Source organism: Acanthochromis polyacanthus, chromosome 5 (assembly GCF_021347895.1).
Source record: "Acanthochromis polyacanthus isolate Apoly-LR-REF ecotype Palm Island chromosome 5, KAUST_Apoly_ChrSc, whole genome shotgun sequence".
Taxonomy (NCBI): Eukaryota; Metazoa; Chordata; class Actinopteri; family Pomacentridae; genus Acanthochromis; species Acanthochromis polyacanthus.
The window spans coordinates 21,730,212-21,750,245 of NC_067117.1; the positions used below are offsets into that span (position 1 = coordinate 21,730,212).

The 20,034-nt window shown below is 42.6% G+C and overlaps 1 protein-coding gene across 1 annotated transcript in view; it reads right to left on the reverse strand.

The window, feature by feature from the left end:
- magi1b (membrane associated guanylate kinase, WW and PDZ domain containing 1b) overlaps positions 1-20,034 on the reverse strand; it is a 161,771-nt gene that overhangs the window by 26,859 nt on the left and 114,878 nt on the right. Inside the window, 5 exon segments of the mRNA XM_051948779.1 lie at positions 9,571-10,230; positions 10,406-10,591; positions 13,169-13,288; positions 14,460-14,593; positions 15,473-15,530. Of these exon segments, the coding sequence (XP_051804739.1) occupies positions 9,571-10,230; positions 10,406-10,591; positions 13,169-13,288; positions 14,460-14,593; positions 15,473-15,530 (1,158 nt within the window).

Genomic DNA, 20,034 nt, shown 5'->3' on the forward strand with positions numbered 1-20,034 from the left:
ACAAGCACACACACAGGCATTAAAAAAAAAAGAAACGAGTGACGGATTACTAAAATGCTAACACAGCCTGTATCTAACCAGGGAAATTTGCTCCTCAAGCACATCACTGCCCTCTCCCCCTCCTGTGATTCCTCCCTCCCTCAGCTCTGCATGAAACAAACAGTTGTATGAAGTTATGGAAATGAGAGCGGGAGACTGAACGCGTGAAACAAAGAAAAAATGCAGGGCTCGTGGTTTTTATTTACCTCTGTGGTATTTATGACAACAATAATAGGTATGAACCACACACACACCTCTGACGTACGACAGATGCATGTATGTAACACGTAAAGTGGGAGTGAGACTGGGCGGTGTTTCATCTGAAAAAAATGGACCACTATTGTGTGTCAATCCTTTAGGGAAACTGAGAGGATAAGATCTTTTACACGCACACACTCTTGTCTTCTTTATCTCCCTGACATCTGGGTTCATTCACAACTGACAGCTCCAACTGTGTTGCGTCTGCAGTTTTTTTTTCTTCTCTCCTTGCTGCCTCCCCCTCCTCCCCCCATCTCTTTTCGCCTTTTCAACTTTTTCCAAAATCCATAGGAATCATTCATCCAGAGGCACATAGCAAATCCCCCTAAATAAGACACATACACTAAAGGTATTCTCTCCAGGATGCTGCCAGTCAGAGTGTCAGAATAGCGTTTGATTATCCTTCATGTGTTTGCTGAAACTGATCTGCTCTTGCTGTCAGATACACGGATACAGAGAATGGACACACCCAGGCAAATAATGAGCAGACTCAGTTATGGGTTAATTCAGAAGCTTACAATGTACAGTACATTCTCTATTTCACCTGAAAATTGAGAACGCTTCCATGTTAAACAACACAGATCCCCATTTATGAGCATTTTCCACAATCAGCTTTAAAAATGCGAGGGAAATCTCAAAATATGTTGGTCTAGGCTGGTAAAAAATGCAATATAAAGATGTCCTGAGATTCTCTGTCACCATTTTGAAATGTTTTATAGACGACACAATTAATCTATTCAAAAAATAATAGCTGAGATCATTTAGAATAAAAATAGGGACAACAAAACTGTACAGAGGTCAACATCACATTTGCAGGCAGACGTGGTTCAGCAGTGTTTGGTGTCTGTGTGTGCAGCACCAGAGTGCGTTTGAAGCTCTCAGATCAAAAGGTATTGTGGCTGTTTGGGCCAACCTCCAGCCCTAATTACACACAACAGGGAGGAAAGAGCGGTTTAGGACAGGTGGGTGATCTAGACTGGCCTGCCTACTGACAGCCTGAGTGAGAGAGCTTGGCTAAATCCTCTGTGCTACCCTCCAGCTCTCATATAATGGACCAGGAACTGCTGTGGGGCCTCCCGCTCATTTTACTGTTTATTATACTTACTAAATCATAAAATATGGGACAGAAACTGCTTTCGGAAGAGTGAATAGTCGACCTACCGGGCGCTAAATTTGTATAATATGCCGCTTTTATGATCAATGATATTTCAACAGAATATTATGATTTCCAAGAAAGAACAAATAATGAAGTATCCTTTATATTAGAGGATCGCAGTGGATTTTTTATTTTTTTTCATTGAGCTTGACAGAATAACTGTCTTATTTCACTGCCTGAGGGGGAAAGAAAACGCACATCTTTGCAAGCATGACTTGTTTCTCTTTGTGCGACAGCAGTCTGGGTGTGTGAAGACGATGCATGCTTGTGCGGCGGCGTAAGGTGTGATGTAAGAACTGCTATTATACATATCAAACACCCTGAGTTAAGATCGGTGCACAGGAAAGGATGGATTCAGCAGAATTTGCTGCCAAAGGGACCTTGGTGTGGATTTAATTGTATTCTGCTGAAAAGATCTGACAAGACGGGTAGGAACTGTTGCACCAACCTGGCAGCACAGCATACACTAAACGGAAGCCATTACTAAGCAGATTATTTTGTCTGTCCACAGTTGCGTGTGTATGTGTACGTGCTGGTAGATCTCGGCTAGGAGTGATGGCTTCCAACAGGCAGGTCCATCTGTCACCGTGGCGACAGTGCCTGGTGACCGTGGGGAAGTGACAGACGGTCTCCAAGCAACGGTTGTTGTGGTGAGCTGCTCTGCGCTGTACAGTGAAGGAGTGAAACGCTCCTATCAGCTGTGTGTATCAGCAGCCTGGATGTGACAGCCCTGCAGAGTACGGCTTCATTTCGCTACCCCTATGCGTGTATGTGTGTGCAGACAGTCAATTTAAATGAAAGAGCTGGAACACACCAATGTGGCTAAATAGTAGCAAAGACGACCAGGGAGACTATGCATTTAAAAAGGGGAGAAAAATGTGTTGTGACGGCTTTGTTCAATCGACAAAAAACGGAAAAATCTGTTTGCCATTTGTGGCTTCGAGAAAAAAAAAAGGCAAGGGGTGAAAGCCCCTCCTCCCACGAATGCACACATTCACCCAGAGGAGACCCCAGCGCAGAATATCTGCAGAGCATTGTCATGGAAACAAAAGATGGTGAAATGGTGGAGATTTACGAGTCCTCCAATGGCTACAGAGGTGTGAAGACATGGGAGATTGGTTGGGGTCGGGGGAGAGAGAGGCCCACCTCGTCCCTGTGCAACAAGCAGCAATTCACTGACTCAAGCCTCCAGCAAGCTCAGAAATGAGCAGAGGTGAATGGTGGGCACCCAATAGCCAAACCACTACCCCACCCCCCCACCCCCCACCCTGCCATCATTGCCTTTACGGACTGCAATGCTGTTCGTTATGGTGCCACTGGAACGTTCAGTCAGCAGAATTTTTAATGCGAAGTGGGCAAAAAATACAAGACTTCCTGCCCATACAGTGAATTGATTTCCTGCTTTGGTCTGCGCAGGGACCCATCATCAGCGTTTATCTCTTACTAATGGGTGTGTTTGAGACTGTCCACATTAAGCGAACCTTATGAATGTGCATGCCAGTAACTGGGAGTTTGTTTATATGGGTTGTGTAGGTTCACGTAATTGTGTTTGTGCCTATCAGTGTGTGTGTGTCCTCGAAGAACACTGATCCGTGGAGTGCTTTTTGACAGGAAGCATTTACAAGCCGTCTGTGCACTTGCCCACCATTTTGCCAATAAGAGCTATCTATGGTGGCAGTGATCTACTTGGTGTTTGTACCCTCTTTAAGCTGCATGTCCATGAAAAAAAAAACAAAAAAAAAACAAAGGCAAACATTTCACCCTCCAGTCCGTCTTCAAGGGTACAATAAATCGCCTTCAAACTCCACTTAAAAGCAATGAGGGGACATTCAAACAAACATAAATAAGAGGCCAAACAGCACCTTGCTCTAATGCCATGAATGCTATTAAGAGTTTTCCAAGAGCCGTGCACGTAATCTGAGGTCATGTCTTTGGGTATTTGGCTCCTTGCTAATTCAAAGGAGATAAGGAAATTAACTGTGTAGGCAAGGGGTTCATCAAATACGCTGACATTTGTGGAATAGTTGAACACCTCTTGTCCATTTTAGTAATGTAACCTGCCATCTGTGCGTCCGCTGGACTACGTGGGAGGAGAAAAAAGGCCCATATCTCACTGAGAGAGTAGAGGAGTGTGAGGCCTGATTGCCCAGCAGGGACTAATGTGTCGCTGTTGATTGATGAGTCATGAAGTTGGGTGGAGCGGGAAGGGTGGTCAGAGAGCAGAGCATCATGGGGGTTTCCATGCTGCTCTTTCATCATCTCTCCGATCCACTGACATCCTTCCATCCACCCTTCTTTTCCCCTCTGCAGCCATGCATCCTTCCCTGCACTTTGCTCCAAGCAGTTACTGCAGCCAAGCACAAATGACCTTGCATTCATTGCAGCACCTGTCCGGCCTTACAAACAAGCAAAAAAAACAAATAAATGAAAAAAGAGCACGACTCTACGTTCACGCTGAGACAAATAGGCTTCATTTTTCTACAGCTGACTAATGACGAGCTGCTGGGCTATTGAGAGGCCGTGTTTCAGAAGTTTTACACCTAAACAAGTTTTCACTGTCAAAATGCTGTACAGCAGCTGTGTGCATCCCTAAGGACTGTGTAGCACCTTTTCAAAGGAAATTGGGGAAAGGAAATCAGCATCTCTGCGATGGGAAGACATCAGGGGCCAAAATGAATTATGCCAGTGCATCAGTGAGGGCAGGGGAAGACAGGCAGGCGAAAATGAGCCCATTAGAGCAGAGTAATTAGACAAATGAAAGCACTATGTATCACAAAACACAGACCTGATTGAAGCAATAAATCATTCCTGCGTGCTTATAGGAAATGCTCAGAGTACAAAAAAAGCCTTAAACCACAGTTTCCTGTGTGTTTAACCTGTGAAACAGTGTCACAACCAGACACTGACCTGTGGACGGCTCCTCTAATGTATCTATTATTTGAGCCAAAGTGGGTCCAAAAAGATCATTCATAACTAATGTAGGTCACTCAGACACAGAAACTAAAATGAGATTCACATCTTTGTCGAGAATCGCAGTTTCACCCCTCCCCCCCAAAAAAATTCAGCACAATGTCGCTAGTGTGGGATGAAAACACACATTCAGATTTCACCCAAGCTGGACTGCGCATGTTCTCACACACTGCGAGAGAAACAGTGGGAGGGGGCCGAGAGGGCATACTGTTGCACACAGCCGCCTTAACGAGTGTTTCTTCATGTGTCGGTCCTCGGGGATTGACTCCCATCTTCGTGTGGGCGAGCAGGTGTGAATCTACATACTGTCAGAGGGGGGAAACAGAAAAACTGGGATGGATGGGGTGGATCTTCGCCAATTAAGACCGAACCGGGGTCCTTCTGCCTCTAATCTGTAAATGGATGCATGGATGTTGAGACTGACTCTGAATGCATATGTATGTATGTGTGCGTGCAAGCAGCATTTGCTCAAGCAAGAAGAGACTTTTTGATGGATGGAAGGAGAGTGAGAGCAAAAGAGAGCACATAAGAGAAAAAAGATGTATGTGTATTATAAGTAAAGCTGACATCAGGACCCCAATTAGAGGCCAGTGTGCTTTGCTGCTAGTGCTGGAGTGATTCAAAGTGAGACAGCAGTGAAGAGAGAACGAGTGGGAGAGTAATTAAGGCACCGTGACTAGAACCTCAGTTGATGTTCTCATGAGTATAGCTGTGAGTGTGTGTACGTTTGCAATCCATGCGACATGCGAACGGTGACGTGTGAGTGCGGCAGGAGGAAGCTGAGGGATGGGAAATGTGTAGGAGGAAGGAATAAACACCGATATATATACATACATACACACACACACACTGGATGTCAATAAGCTTTTGATGGAGGAAAGGTAACCCTTGAAGCTGTTCCTTTTCTTTAATTTATTCAGCTCTAAGAAACATTTGAAACTATTTCTAATTCATCTTTAACACTACATATAGGCTATCTAAAAGATTTATTATTCGCCCAAAGCGTATAAACTGTATTGGTGATTAAAGTAGGAGCTAAAACAAATGAATGAATGCTGTGGAGTTACCAGTTAGTCATTTTAAGATGGGAAGGGATTATTTCCACAGGAAAACGTCTAAATATGTCATTTTGATACACAGAGAGGAGTTTATAAGGGTTGGGTCAATGACTGGAGAGGGACTTTGATCAATTAGTTGAGGAGTTAATCATCAAAAAATTGATCAATGAAACTGAAGACATTTACTGAATCATTCACTTGCCCCAGCTCCTCTACTGTGAGAATTTGCTGCTTTATGTCTGTCTGCATAAGAACTAAATATATTGAGATTTTAGACATCTAAAGCAAGGCATCTGAAGACACTTTACCACAAGGAGACCCTGATGCATTTTGCCTTTTTCTCTTTTATAGCCTAAATCCCGAGTTCCCAAACTTTTTATCCCCCGACCCAAAAAAATAACTGTACGAGAGACGTGCAACCCCCACTATCCCCGGAGGTAGTAGATGCATACAAGAGTTATACACAGCAGCAGACACGCTCTAATAGGCCTATTCAAGCATGGGCATAACAGCAACACAAAGGAACACAACAGCCGAACCACAAAAATACTATTTTATAGTAATTTAATGTTGGTTAGTAGCAGAATGCAGAAGTTGAAGTAATCTCCATGCATAAACCATAGTACTGAATAACTACTGCCAGGTAATGTTTGTGTGTACATAGTGTGTAAGTAGCAGAATCCCACCTTGTTTCTGTCATGTGAAAAATTTGTGACTTTTCTTTTATTTCGCTGTCACACTCAAATAATCAGCAGGGCTGGCACTACGCTTGGAGCAGAGCAAGTTAATTCTGGGTGTAATTAATGAATTTATTTATTTTTTGCATGATGCTCCATTAATTTCAACAATTTTTACATATTTGGTAGCATTAATGGAAAAGACATTCCATTTCTAAACATGTTTAAATCTTATTTGATCTGTAAAATTCATCTTGTGACCCTCCATGGGGTTCTGACCCCAACTTTAGGAATCTCAGGACGAAATGATAGATGGACTGATTGAAACAGAAACAGAAATTGCACAATAGAAAAACTGACCAAACCAATTTTGGCTGTTTCACACAGAGAAAAATTTAAAATTCATGCATCTCTCACATGCTGAATCCAATTCCAGGTTCTGGGGACCAATTCAAGTTAAATTAAAACCAGCACAAATTCTGCCACTGATACTCAAAAGATACTGTTTTTGGTGCCTTGCTTTGAGGAATTTCAACATCATTTGTGCAAAATCCTTTTTCTTCCAATCAGCATAAAATATTGCTTGATAAGGCTATGATTTAATTCAACAACAACAGCAACAATAAACACGCTTCGCTTAAAACATCCCCCGCCTTATATATAGTGCCTCTAAGTGCAAGAAATAATAATATATACTGGACGATACACCTACAAAATGATACATCTTCACTACAATAAAAACAATCAGGTCAAGGTCATACACCAAAAAAGGCAGATCTACATTGTGGACAGGTGGTGTGGGTGCAATATGCATGAAATCCTTCAGGTAGTTTCTGACATATGCTCCAGAAACAGAATCTAAAAATATTTGAAGTGCCTCACAATGACCTTGAAAATCAGGTCAAGGCCATGCACCCCAAAAGGCACATCTACAGCCATGGCCATAAGTACCATGACCCTTGTGAATCTTAGAAAATACCACAAAATTGTCACTTACAATACAGTACACAACTCCTGAGAACTATATTAAGTTTCATATTTAAAAAAACATCAAAAGAGTTTGGTGTCATTTTGTTATTCTTACCAAATTCGGTTGTGAAAGTACTGCATTTTTTTTGTTATTTTCTTCTAATATTATGTTTTGGGAACAAAGTTGTTCCAATTGTTGGAATTTATTGATAATATTATATCCCTTGTTGATTTGTTGACTAATTAAACTGGTGCTGTCAAAAAATATTAGTTATGTTCTGTAATAGACATCAAAACAGACATAGTAAGTCATGCTGTGTCCAAACTTATGGCCATGGCTGTATACTATATAGAGATGGCCTGGGTGCAATATGAATGAAATCCCTCAAGTAGTCTCTGAGATATGCTCCGGAAACGAAATGTGGACATACGTACGGATGTACGTACGGACGGACGTGCCCACGCCAATATCCCCCTCCGTGCCTACGGCCAGCGGGGGATAAAAAGTGTTCAGGACCAATGTGTAAAGGAAGAGACACTACACTCGTCCAATTTGTACTTTGGCTCACTAATTATTCTGATAGAAGTAATGTGTGTGATGTTGGAATCATCAAGCACTTCATCACCAGGAATTTGTACGAAAATGTGCAAAAGGGAGAGGAGCAGTCTGCAGACTGTTCTATTATTAATCTGCATGAGACCAGACATGCAAACACGTAAACAACCAAATAAGCATGATGAAAACAGAAAATACATTTAGAAACGCTTGTTCATTTAAAATGTTCTGTATGCGTTGTCAATATTCAAAATGTACATGTGTTTCTGTCAGCATCATTCCTCCTGTCAGACTCTTCTCTGTTTGTCCACTACCAAATCCAGTGGCTACATTTACAGACACTGAGCTAAACTGCTTCCTCTTTTATCGACAGTCTATTAAGCCGCTGCTCATGATGAGGCCGTATCACTTTAAGGGCTTGTGTACACTGACACAATGAAGAAATGCTAGTCATTAACAAAAGCCAGAGAGGGGGAGTGAAACCGCATGACTGTTTGTCAAGAAGCCAGACAAAGAAAGTCTGAATCAGAATGAAGGAAAAAAGATGGAGACATGAGTTGAAACGGAGTAACACGTAGAGAAAAAGAAAGAAAGTCGCAGAGTCAATGTGTGGCTGCAATGCAACTTGGTCGCCATTCATCTGACCAATTTCCCCTGACAGTTCGGAGCACTTAACCCCACTGAGGAGATAAACTACATGTGTGTACAGCACACACACATTCACAAAACCTTTTAGTTACAGGAATTAATAAGCCCTAAAGCAAGCTTGGGACACTCTGACAGAGAAAACGGTCCAATTACTTGTATCACACAGGGCGTTTAGAGCTCTGGAGGTCTGTGAGTCTGAGGGGGATTGGAGGGAAAATACCAAAATTCAATCATTTCAGTTTTATCCTCCATTCACAGTTGCTTTGTTTCCATTTAGTGCTTCTGTGTAACAGTGATTTTCAATCAGACGCCATTACAAAAGCTGTGTGTTGCACACTGAATAGAAGCATTCACAGTTGCTACAGCACTGACACTGACCAACTATCACTGAAAATTTACGTTAAGGGCAAAAATGTGACACAGCTCAGCTGTAACCAAGTCAGATATCCAGGTGGGTGGATAAAAAGCATACCAGCACAATTGGCGGCATCTTTAAAGTAGCTGCCTTTAACTTGCTTTACCAGTGCATGAATGGCCCGAAATAACCAAAACATGTCAGCAAGTAAACACAGCAGACAGAAACAGCAGAGTGCAAAAAGCCTGGGCAGAGAGTGAAGCTGGGTATGAGACAGACTAAAAAAAAAGGAGGAGGAAGAGTATTCACTCTTTGACATAAAACACCATCTAAACCTGAGTTTGTCTCCTGTATTTACTGTTCTTTTCATAGTTCCTCCATTTACCCTTTTCACTTCCCCTCTTCTGCCCTCTTTCCATTTCAGGACAACTTTGACTGACGGTCAATGCCATTCAGTGTAAACACCTCAATCTCTCATTGCTTGTCCTCAAATGTTATTTCAACTTCCTCTGCGGCTCCTTTTCTCCTTCCTTACCATAATTATCCTTCTATCTTGCCTTCTTTGCAATCTCTTATTTTCCCTTCCACCCTCTATTTGCATGAATAAATAAATATGTGTGTCAATAAAAGAGCTCTCTGCGAGCGGCAACAGCCTGCAAGGCAGAAGTCTATTATTTTTAGTCAACAGCGTCAGATTCATGGGAAAGGATTGCTTTGTTTTGCAATACTTCAACATATGGGAAAATAAATCAGAAGCAGTCACAAAACTTGACAGCTGTTCCCTAAATCTTCCTCACCTCCATCTGCTTAAACGAGTTACAGTACAAATGACAAATTTACCGACACCACAAATGAATAGAAGGAAAGACTGGCCTTTCACTCACCTCTCTGCACCAGCATGGTGACCTCACTGCCTTTGGGACACTTACTGAGCAGGTCGACCACCTGGTTGTGTGACATGCTCTGCACATTTCTCTTGTTCACTTCCACGATAATGTCGCCCTCCCTGAGGCCGCGGCAGCGAGGGTAGTCCACGATCTGCTTCACTCTCTGCCCTCCGCCTCCGGGACTGTCGGCAATAGTGAAGCCGAAGCCCTTGTCTCCTTTCTCCATGTGTACAGTGATGAGCTCAGGTTGTGTTGCAATGGATGAGGCCAGGGTGACCACATCGCTGGGGTAGCCGTGCTGAGAAGAGGTATCGGAAGCCACCTCTGTGGAGGGGCTGTGGGGTCGGGGGAGGCCGTTGAGGGGAGCCCCGCCATTGGTCGGGACGCTGTTGTTATTCTGGCTGCCGTGGCTGGACGGCGAGTCGTAGCTGTTAGAGGCCTCCTGGCCGTTGACAATGATGGGCTCTTTGTTGTCGAGAATAGCCACTGAGGTAACCAGGCTGGTGTTGGGGTCATCGGGGTCAAAAGGCAGTGGGTAGCCACGGCACAGCTCCAAGTTGACCATGGAACCAATTGGGATGGACTGGAAGATCTTCACAACTTGGGCATGAGTGTAGCCCAGCACACAGGTGTCATTAACACTCACGATCACGTCACCTTAGAAAACAAAAACAGAAACCAAGCTTGAATATTCTTCTGCTAAAGCTCTTTTATTTGGTAGCTTGTATCCGAGCCAACATACACTTTCATCTTTATTTATAAAATAAGAATTCAGAAAATCTAACTGAAGCAGTCTTCTGTCTTTGTAAACTTATAAAATCAGTACACCAACCCGTCTCCATTTTGCCATCAAGGGCGGCAGGTCCATCTAGGACCAGGCTCTTTATCTGCAGGAACTCATCCGGCTCGTCGCCTCCTACAACAGTAAAACCAAATCCCCGGCGACTCTTCTTCAGTTTGGTATTGATGAAAGTCCCCTTCAGTTCAGATCGGTTCCGAGTAAAGAAAGGCTTTCCTCCTGAACACACAGACACTTTGATCACACCAACGTAACAGCACAAACTCAGTTAAGCAGCACTGAATTTAGTGTGTGCAGGCCTTCAGCGCCTAAACTGTTCCGACTAAATATACCTTATCTGGGCTTTTGAGAGATTCTTTCGCTTTATGGTCTAAATCCTGTTCGGTACAAACACAGCATCACCCATCATTAACATAAACACACAGCTACTCTTCATCCCTGTGAGCATCTGATCAGTGCAACCAAGTAAAGCAGGGATAATTACTATTGGCGGATGTTTGCTGATTACCCAGATGACACAACATGAATCAGAATGGGCGGATTATAATACATGTACTAATTAGATAAAGGAATCAACCAAATCCCAAGCATCCCATTAGTGTAACCTCATGGAGTGGACATATTTGGCAACTACATTTAAACTCTTGATGCATGGCAACATTGTCGGGAAGAAAAAACTCTGATATAAGATGCTTGTAAATGATTAAATATTGATACTGTCCTGACTGAGGCAATATTGATGACTTAAAAGCGCTTGAAATCAAAAGCATAGATCAAAGCCACCATTAAGAAGTACGAGCACAAGGGGCACTAATGCTTAAAAGGAACCCACAAAAAGGTACTTTTGAATTTAAAATGATGAAAAGCAAATGATACAAATGCAGCTTATTTATTTGGCGAGCACGCAGTGGCTTTCTCAATATCTCATCAAGCACCAATGACATCCTTAAACATGCTGGCATGGGAGAGGGCTCTGCTTTGTAAACAGCTTCTGAAATCTCATCTGCCAACAGGACATCTGTATCATTCAGCACTAGTAGTGAGGGTTTAATTCACGCAGTAATCAAACAGCATTCATGTCCACCTTAAAAAAAAAAAGAGAGAGAGAAACTGCTCAAACGCTGTGATCTCAGCCTAATTCCAGTCATTTCTTTCTTCTTGTATTCTCTACCTCATTATCTGGCATCAACAATGAAATGGAGAAATATTTGAGATGGGAGTCTGAATCAAGAAACGCAGTGAGGTATTCTACACCGTTGAGAAATGGAGAACAGATGAATACAGACACAAGCTGAGCTCTAATTGTCTATTAAAAGAAAATTACTTCCTCCACATTGTTTCATACGTTTCACACAAATGAATAAGTAGATGTTGGCAGAGGTGAAGGAAAGCAGGGAGAAGATGATGAAGGGAGTGCACATTAACGAGAGCGGATCATGGAGGAATGTGTGCTTAGTGACCTGCAGTACTACATTAGGTTATAGCAGAGCTACAGCTTATGCATTCAATGAAAAATGCATTACCCTTGGAGTCAGTTTGCATCCTTGCGTTTCTGCTGTTTGCGGTGTGTGTGTGAGAGCGTTCGAGCGCACTGCCTTTGAATAGCATTTTTCAGAACAGGCGAGATGTAACAAAACTGTGAGCTGATATGGCGGCTTTATCCACAAGGGATCCAGAGATGCAAGAAAAGACCAGGAAGCAGAAGAAACATGAAAGCCGGCAGTTAGATAAAGAGATTTCAAATGACGTCTTTCTCTGGAGGAATATCAAGGGGCTAGGACAGTCAGTCAGCAAGAGTCAGAGGGGGAGCAGGGGGAGAGAAAGATGGACAGTACCAACAACTGAAGCAAAGCAGAGAGTGGCGGGAGACAAGACAAAAGCCAGCGAGACAGCAAAATGTGAGCTATAAAATAAAGAGATCATTAGGGAAAAGGAAAAGGCGGCCGACAGAGCAGCAAGGGAGAGTATGAGAGAGAGACAGGGTGAGGCAGTTAATTCTCTGCCATGGCTGCGCTAATTAGACAAGCTGCTAGTGGGAGGCTGGTATAAAAGGAGCTGGCAACCAGGAGAAGGCAACCCACTGTAACGGCTAGACACTGTGTTTGTAGGTGTGTGCATCGCTAAATGATGAGTGAAATCAGGCCATTATTTGATCCAGAAAATGGAGTGACATGGCAGATGTTTCATGAGAATCCACATGTAGCCACAATGAACGCATGGAGAGCACATTTACAAAATAAAACTGTTGCGGCTGAGTCACATTCGAGATGTCATCACTAAAATATAAACTGTATGGAGTGCTCTCTAGGGCTAAATGTAGTCCACTGTACATAACATATGAGCTGATTATTACTTATGACATGACTTCTACAGAGAGCAGCTTTACAGTGTCAATCCATAACTCATCCGCCATCATGAAACCTCAGACTTGGCCCAGAGCACCTACACAGGACAAAAAAACTACACGGTGAGAATCCTAAGAGCTTCTGTAGAAGGCAGCTAGGCCGTACTGTTTGGTTCTTGACGTCTCACCTCTCATCCAAAAGGCTTCTTCAATTCTGGCTTGAAGGAGCCTTTAGGATGAGAGGTGAAATGTCTTCAAGCAATGAAAAGAGAAGTCCTGCTGCTTTCTGCTGAAGCTCTTAGGACTACCATCACCTGGATGACTGAGAATCTACACAGATACAGAGCTGAATTTTGTTTGACTCAAAATGCATTGCTTTTTCTACAGCACAGAAACGGAGAAGTTAAGAGTTCATTAGGTTGTGGATTTTAATTCTGCAGATGAGAACTTACGTTTCTGTCCCATCGCATTGGGCACCGTTGGACCTGTCTGAGGGTCCCTGTAGGTTTCCTGGTGGTTGGCAGCATAGTTGGCCAATGGAGCCCCTGCCAATGTTGAGTCCTCAATCCATTCTGCAACAGCAAGAGGCACATATTCTCTAGCTGGAGTCTAGACAGGTGCACCTACTCTCCTACTCATAGAAGTAACATGAGTTAAGGGCCCTCGGATAATGTGACCTACTGTGTCGTGTGTTTGGGACAAAGCCAGTTTAGGCCCTGTGAGGCTGATGGAAGAAGTGCTGAGCAACAAGTGAAGGGAAGTGGTTCAAAAAAAATGTGAAACCTGCACTACAGTCTCAAATCTCATTACTGAGCTTCAATAAGAAGCCCAATTTAAACAGGCCACATGATCTTTAACACCGTTTCTTGTCTCTCTATCGAATAACAATGGAGGCGCCTGAATACAGAGCAACCGATTTCTTTATGTTGGCCACCGCCTTTGATTAATCACCTTGTTACAACATCACAGCACAGATCAGACTGCAGCCTTCATTAATATTCTCGACAGAGAGATGGAATCAATGCAGACGTGAAAAAAATAGGTAAAAACTCTGCATGAAGGGAGCTTTTTGAAGAGAGCCGCAGCTTTCAGATGCGAGAAAAGTCAGCAGGCAATCGAGGTGAATCTAATGTTTTCTGCTGAATTAGCAGAAGGTGGAGCATGATAGGAGAATTCCCTCGTGGGCTGGCCTTCATTTACAATTAATTTCTCTATGGGGCATCTTGTGAATGTATAAAGTCTAAGGCAGGAAACAGGTGCAACCTAAGATTACCTATTGGCTGTGTTTGGGCAGCTCACTTAGATGAAGTCTTTTGAAGAGTGCTACATTGTTAGTGTTAATACTTGTAGCATCACTTAGTGCTTTTTTAGGTGACACAAATTAGGAAGGGGCCTCTTTTTAGCAGGCTGATCACTTTCAGCAGAAGTCGGACTTACCTGTCATCACCTTAGGAAAAAAAAAGCTTTCAAGTTATTAGCAAAAACAAGGATACAAAGGTAGCACAGAAACAGAAATTAACTCCAAAAAGGCCGCGTTGTACAGCCGCAAATCATAGTTATGCCTTTATGGAGGAGCACTTAGCAAATCATAAGGCAGTAGCAGGCAACATCAAGTAGTACTGTAGCAGTAATTGGCAGAGACAAATACAGTCACACTTGCAAACATATATATGCAGGCACTTCATTCACACACATGAATAGAAAGAAAGGAAATGACGCCCTCGAGGGGGCTTGTGAACGAACCTCGGATGTAGCGCTCACCTTCAGGTGGCTGCTGGCTTTGGGGCTGAGGCTGCTGAGGCTGCTGCTGTTCCAGCTGCCTGCGCCTTTTAGCCTCCAGCATTGGGTTTTCATACTGGGTCTTCCTGTTGATATGACTTCAGGACGGTGGAGGGAGAGACGAGCGAATGGAGGATGAGGAGGAAGGAATGCAGCACAGGGGGAATGAATTACAGGAGACGTAAGAATAGAAAACAGGATGCGGGACAAAAAGTAAAGATCAGCAGGAAAGTGGAGAGGGGAGGGAAGACAGACAGAGAGGATAAGGTAATATAAGAGCGAGATAGGGTCAAGAAAAGGGGAGACATGGCGATAAGCTTTGATTAATACCAAGTGACACAATACAGATGCACCCATACTTATCGCTTATGAAATAAACCCCTGTGTGACGATGGCATAATTTACAGAAATCACAAACATCTTTAACTTTGAGCCTGTAAGGTTTCCACTTGACTTAACGATCGCTGAAAAATTAAACCTGTAAGCATCATATTATACAGCAAATAAAGGGAATGGTGAATAATGTATATTACAGAAAATACTGCAGAGACAAAGAGTTTAAAAAAAGACAGAAATTCCACAGCCTTCTGCCCCCAGGTGCTGCTTTGAACATCATCCAAAACATATGAACCATATTTGCATTAATGCCGAGGCCCAGGGGCTTCACACAGGATGAGATGCGCACATATGCACAAACACAAACACACTTGGTGCATATTTGGTCATGACAAACAAAATGGCCTGCATTTTCTACGACAAAATAGCTTTGTCAAAGATTCACTGTGATTTAAGAGCAGAAGTGTGCACACATTCGACTGACTCCTATTTACAGTGAGGTTAAGAGTTTTGTTTGCTATAAGGTAAATGTGTGGATGCAGTTCTACATGAAGAAAAATGCAATTAATCAGCACATTTATTCTTGTTTCGGCATTCCTGTGTTCAGTGTGTCCTTGCAGTGTACACAATGCATCACTTACTCAACATAGTAGACCCCATACACTGGATCATCTATTTTCTCCCATCCTGGAGGAAGTTCTGTGAGAAAAGGGGAGGAGGGGGAAAAAAAAAAAGACAATGAGACAGAGGAAGCAAGGAAAACTCGAGGCGGTGAAGTTGCAGGAGGCCATGTACTGAGCCATTAGAGGCGAGGCCAGTAGAGACCTTTCGCCTCTTCATTGTGTCTGCCTGTCAGTCAGTGTCCAAGGCTGGAGAAATGAACTCAGCAGCTTCACAGGCTGTCTGGCTGTCCCCACCTCTGTCCCCATCACACTGGTGACATTTCCACACATCAGATAAGAACAGAGCAAGACCCCCATGGGCACAGATGGGTGGATGAATGGAGGGGGGAGGAGGTGACATGAAAGGAGGAGGGAGAAAAGGAGTAGAGGAAGGGTCAGGGAGAAGGAAGGAAGGCAGGGAAAGTGGGAGGTAAGAAAAAAAGCAATGGAAAAAAACAGGTGAAGTTCTTAAGTAGAGAAAACTGAGGGAGAGGAAGGTAGACTAATCCAGGCTTTGAAACCTCTGTACAAAAACACACAAAAAATTTTTTTTGAGTTGAAAAGACTTGAAATTGTGTGGATGGAACGCCAGAAAATGATTGGATGATTTTTGAATGACTGTTTTTCCTTATTTCCTTCTCCTCATACCAATGACAACTATTCTGAAGAATATTACAAAGACGTACACTTCTAATTAATTAAGTGATGAAACTATCTGTCCTTGGCTGAGCACACGAGTACTGTGGCTGTGGTCTCTGTCTGCTAAAGTCTGTGTTTTGTTTGTCATTGTGTGCTTGTGTGAAATTACAGTGTCTGTAAAAAGTATGAACCCTCCTTTGAAATATTCATGTTTTACTGATTTACAGCAATAAATCATGGTCAGTATAGTTTGGCTTTTAGGATAAGAATATGCAAAAAAGCTTCTTTCACATCAAAGTGAAATCAGAACTGTACAAAGTAAGATGACAATGACAAAATGAAAAAAAAATGAAATAAGCGAATGCATAATCTTATTTGATTTAACATTTAATTGCATCCTTAGCCACAATTACAGCATCAAGCCTGCGTGGATGGGTCTCAGTCAGGCTTTCATATCTGGACACGTCTTTTGTAAAACTATCCGAGTTCTGCCAGGTTGCTTGGGCATCATAAATGAACATCTCTATTAAAATCTAGTGTTTGGTGTCTGTCAAACACAATGTCTAGTCTGATAGCCAAATAGTTCAATTTTGCTCTCATCATATAAAAGAAGTTTCTTCCTGTTGACTTCAGAGTATCCCATGTGCCTTTTGGCAAACTCTAGTGGAGATCTAATATGGGCCCCCCCCTCCCCCCAACAGTGGCTTTCTCTTTGCTATCCTCCTATAATGCTTTGACTGTTAAAGAACAGGCGCACAGTCTCTCCCATTTCAGTCGTTTGTAACTCCTTCAGAGGAGTCATAGGTGTCTTGATGGCCTCAATCACTAGTGTCTTTCTGGCATGACCTGCCACATTTTCCTTCCATTTCTTAACGATGGATTTAACTGTACTCCAAGGGACGTTCAGTGACTTGTCCTGTAACAATCCTCTGACTTATTCTTGGTGTTCTTTTGTTTTCATGCTGTAGTTGTCGTCAGGAGTACTGATTCACCAGCGAATGGACGTTCCAGATCCAGGTATCTTTACAAACCATCACTGCACTTAGATGATCCGCTCCATTTAATTGTGTGACTTCTACCACCAACTGCATTGAATCGGGTGAGTCACCTTCAAAAGGGTAAAAAATTATGCAGTCGCTTTTTGTACGCATTATATTTTAAATAGACTAACATTACTTTATAGAAATCTTTTTACATTTGAAAAAGTCTTTTTATTTTATTTTTTTGTAAATTCTTGTCTACAAAGCCAAATTATCTTCACCATGAATGAATGCTGAAATAGGAAAAATTTCAAGGAGAATAAATACGTTTCATAAGCACTGAATTTCAAAACACTTGTATTCAAAACTCGGCATACTTTTAATAGGCACTGAACTGCAGACTTGACTTCACTTGTGCCAGCTCCTCCATTGTTGGCCTCGTCTTGAATGAAAGCCTACTTCCCTAACATTGAAAATGGCTGTCGACTCAAAGAGATGCATGCACACGTGTACAGACGCTTTACCAGGTTTTTACATAGTGAGTGAATTTCAGTGTTGATTAGGAAAGAATACGACTGGGCCCACTTTAGCAGTATGCAATTGCCCAATGGTGCAGTCTTGTACTGTTTCTACGGTTTACCATCTCTTTGCCAGAGAGTGTACCGCCATTATCTCCAACAGAGCCATCTGATTGAGTTCTATAGCCTGATTACAGCAGCATTGATTATTGGCTAGCCTCCACACAGATAATGTCAGATGCTTCTAATTGGCTACAAACACAGATTGTCCAATAATCCTCTCCTGTGATGTATAAGTTTTACATATTATTACCCTCAGCCTATTCTGTCTTGCCCTGTGTACGAGTAGATGGTAATTACAATCATCCAACTTGGAGAGCTTCCCTCTGTTTTTTAATGAAGTGGGCCTTTGGCTGGAGTGGAATCAGCCACGGATACAATAAAATCAGGGTGAATTAAACATTAAAACTGTCTGTACATGACACCCACTACTGCTGATATGTATCTGTGATTTGTACGTGAAATTTCATAGCAACCAAGGACAAATCTCTAATCAGAGTCCAAAATTTCATGCACTTGAGCCTCTATTATTCCATATTTTCCACACCTGCTAAAAGCAGCTAATACACAAAGCATAAGAGGCAAGGAAGAAATGCAGCGGGCTTGTTGCAAGGGTGAACCCACAAAGCAGGCATGGTGAATTATCATTCAGATGTTTTGAACTGGAACGTTAAATGGAATGTGGTCCTGCCTCACCTCACGCAAAATTTTAATCACCCACTTGATTTCACACTGCACTAGTTCCGCTCCGGGAGAAGCACCTGTGTGTGTGGTGAGGATGTGTGAGAGCGCAGAGAAAGCAGAGAGAGCATGTTGCAAATGTCTTAAAAGCACAGGACACATTTCAGCGTGCGGAAACACAAACGAGAGAAGAACCCGTCGTTCATTAAGCAGTGTTTTCCCTCTCACCCTTTTGTCCCTCTTCCCACATCTCACTCTCTAGAACATGTTGTGAATTCAAGGGGGAGTCAAGCCTGATGAATTACACGTTTAACTGTTTGTATCTCGTTCTCCTGATACAACGTGGCGACTGATTTCTCCTGAGTAAGCATGTGCCACGGAGAGACACTTGTGGGTGTATGTGAGGATTTGAGCATGTGTGTGCCGGCGTTTATAACATGCTTTCGTGTGCTTTTCCTTTGAGGACGGGAGTTAATTGCGTTTCGTTGCCCACCTGTATTGGATTGCGCTGATCGATAATTATTGAACAAGTTCATCCAGTCGAGGGCTGTTTTATGGACAGGGGACCTGCCTGATCTGACAATTTTAACATGGCAGCTGTTTAAAATGCTTAACAATGGAGGCTGGAAATAAATAAATAAAAATCCTGATGAAAGCAGGGTTCACCTTCACAGCACCTCATCAACTTCTACATGTAGTGCTCTCTGTTCTCCGATTTTAATGCTTTTTGCTGAAAACATCTGCCTGCTCCTGCTGCTGGAAATAAAGAGCTAGAGAGAAAAGCAGGCATAGCAGATTTTTTTGTCTGTGGGTGACCTCTTTCATACTACATTTAGTTCTTTTTAACTCAACATTAAGATCGGAAAAAAGATTAATGATGGTTTTCTGAGAGATTTCAGCTTTCTCTTGACATTATGTATTCAGATTTATTTCGCATTTTGTAAACAGAAAAGACAGCGACATAACGTGTACATTGCTGCTTTTTGTCCCTGTATTTCTTTTTACATCCAGGTGATGTCAAAACGTACCAATCAAAAGGGTCTAGCACAAACATTAATCAGACATCTACTCTGGTAGAATGACATCATTCATTATCAGTGCATAACATCATCTCCAGACACTATTTATCCGGCACAAGTGGCCACACTGCTGTGTCTGATAGGTTAGTTAGTGTGCTGATGGGCCTCAGGAGAAAAGTCTATTGCTGTCTGGCTTCGACAGACACCCATTAGGAAATCATCGTTATAACAATCTTCTTTGTATCAGCTTTTGCCTCTCACATGTCAGATGACTGCCTTGTGTTCAAGGCCACATACAGAGTGTGTTTGTTAGAAATCAAAGCCACACAGTAAGGGTAGGCTAGACAAATGTCAAGTGCCTGCTAGCCTAATGTCTAATTTCTAGATGTTTAGAGCCAAGGGGTTGGGGTTAGTCACCTTTAACCAAATGTTGTGGCACATCGTGAGTCTCTGGTGCTGACGTGCATGTGATTATGTAGATGTGCGCCATTAAAGTCCCTCTAGGGCCTAAAATCTCATCACTGTGTATCAAAGCTGCATATTTAGACGTGTGAGATGCGACATTATAGCTTGGCTTTCTCTAGAATGTCACCGTTTCTCTCACAGCAGCCCCAGCACACCAGCTCACAAACAACTCTCCCTAA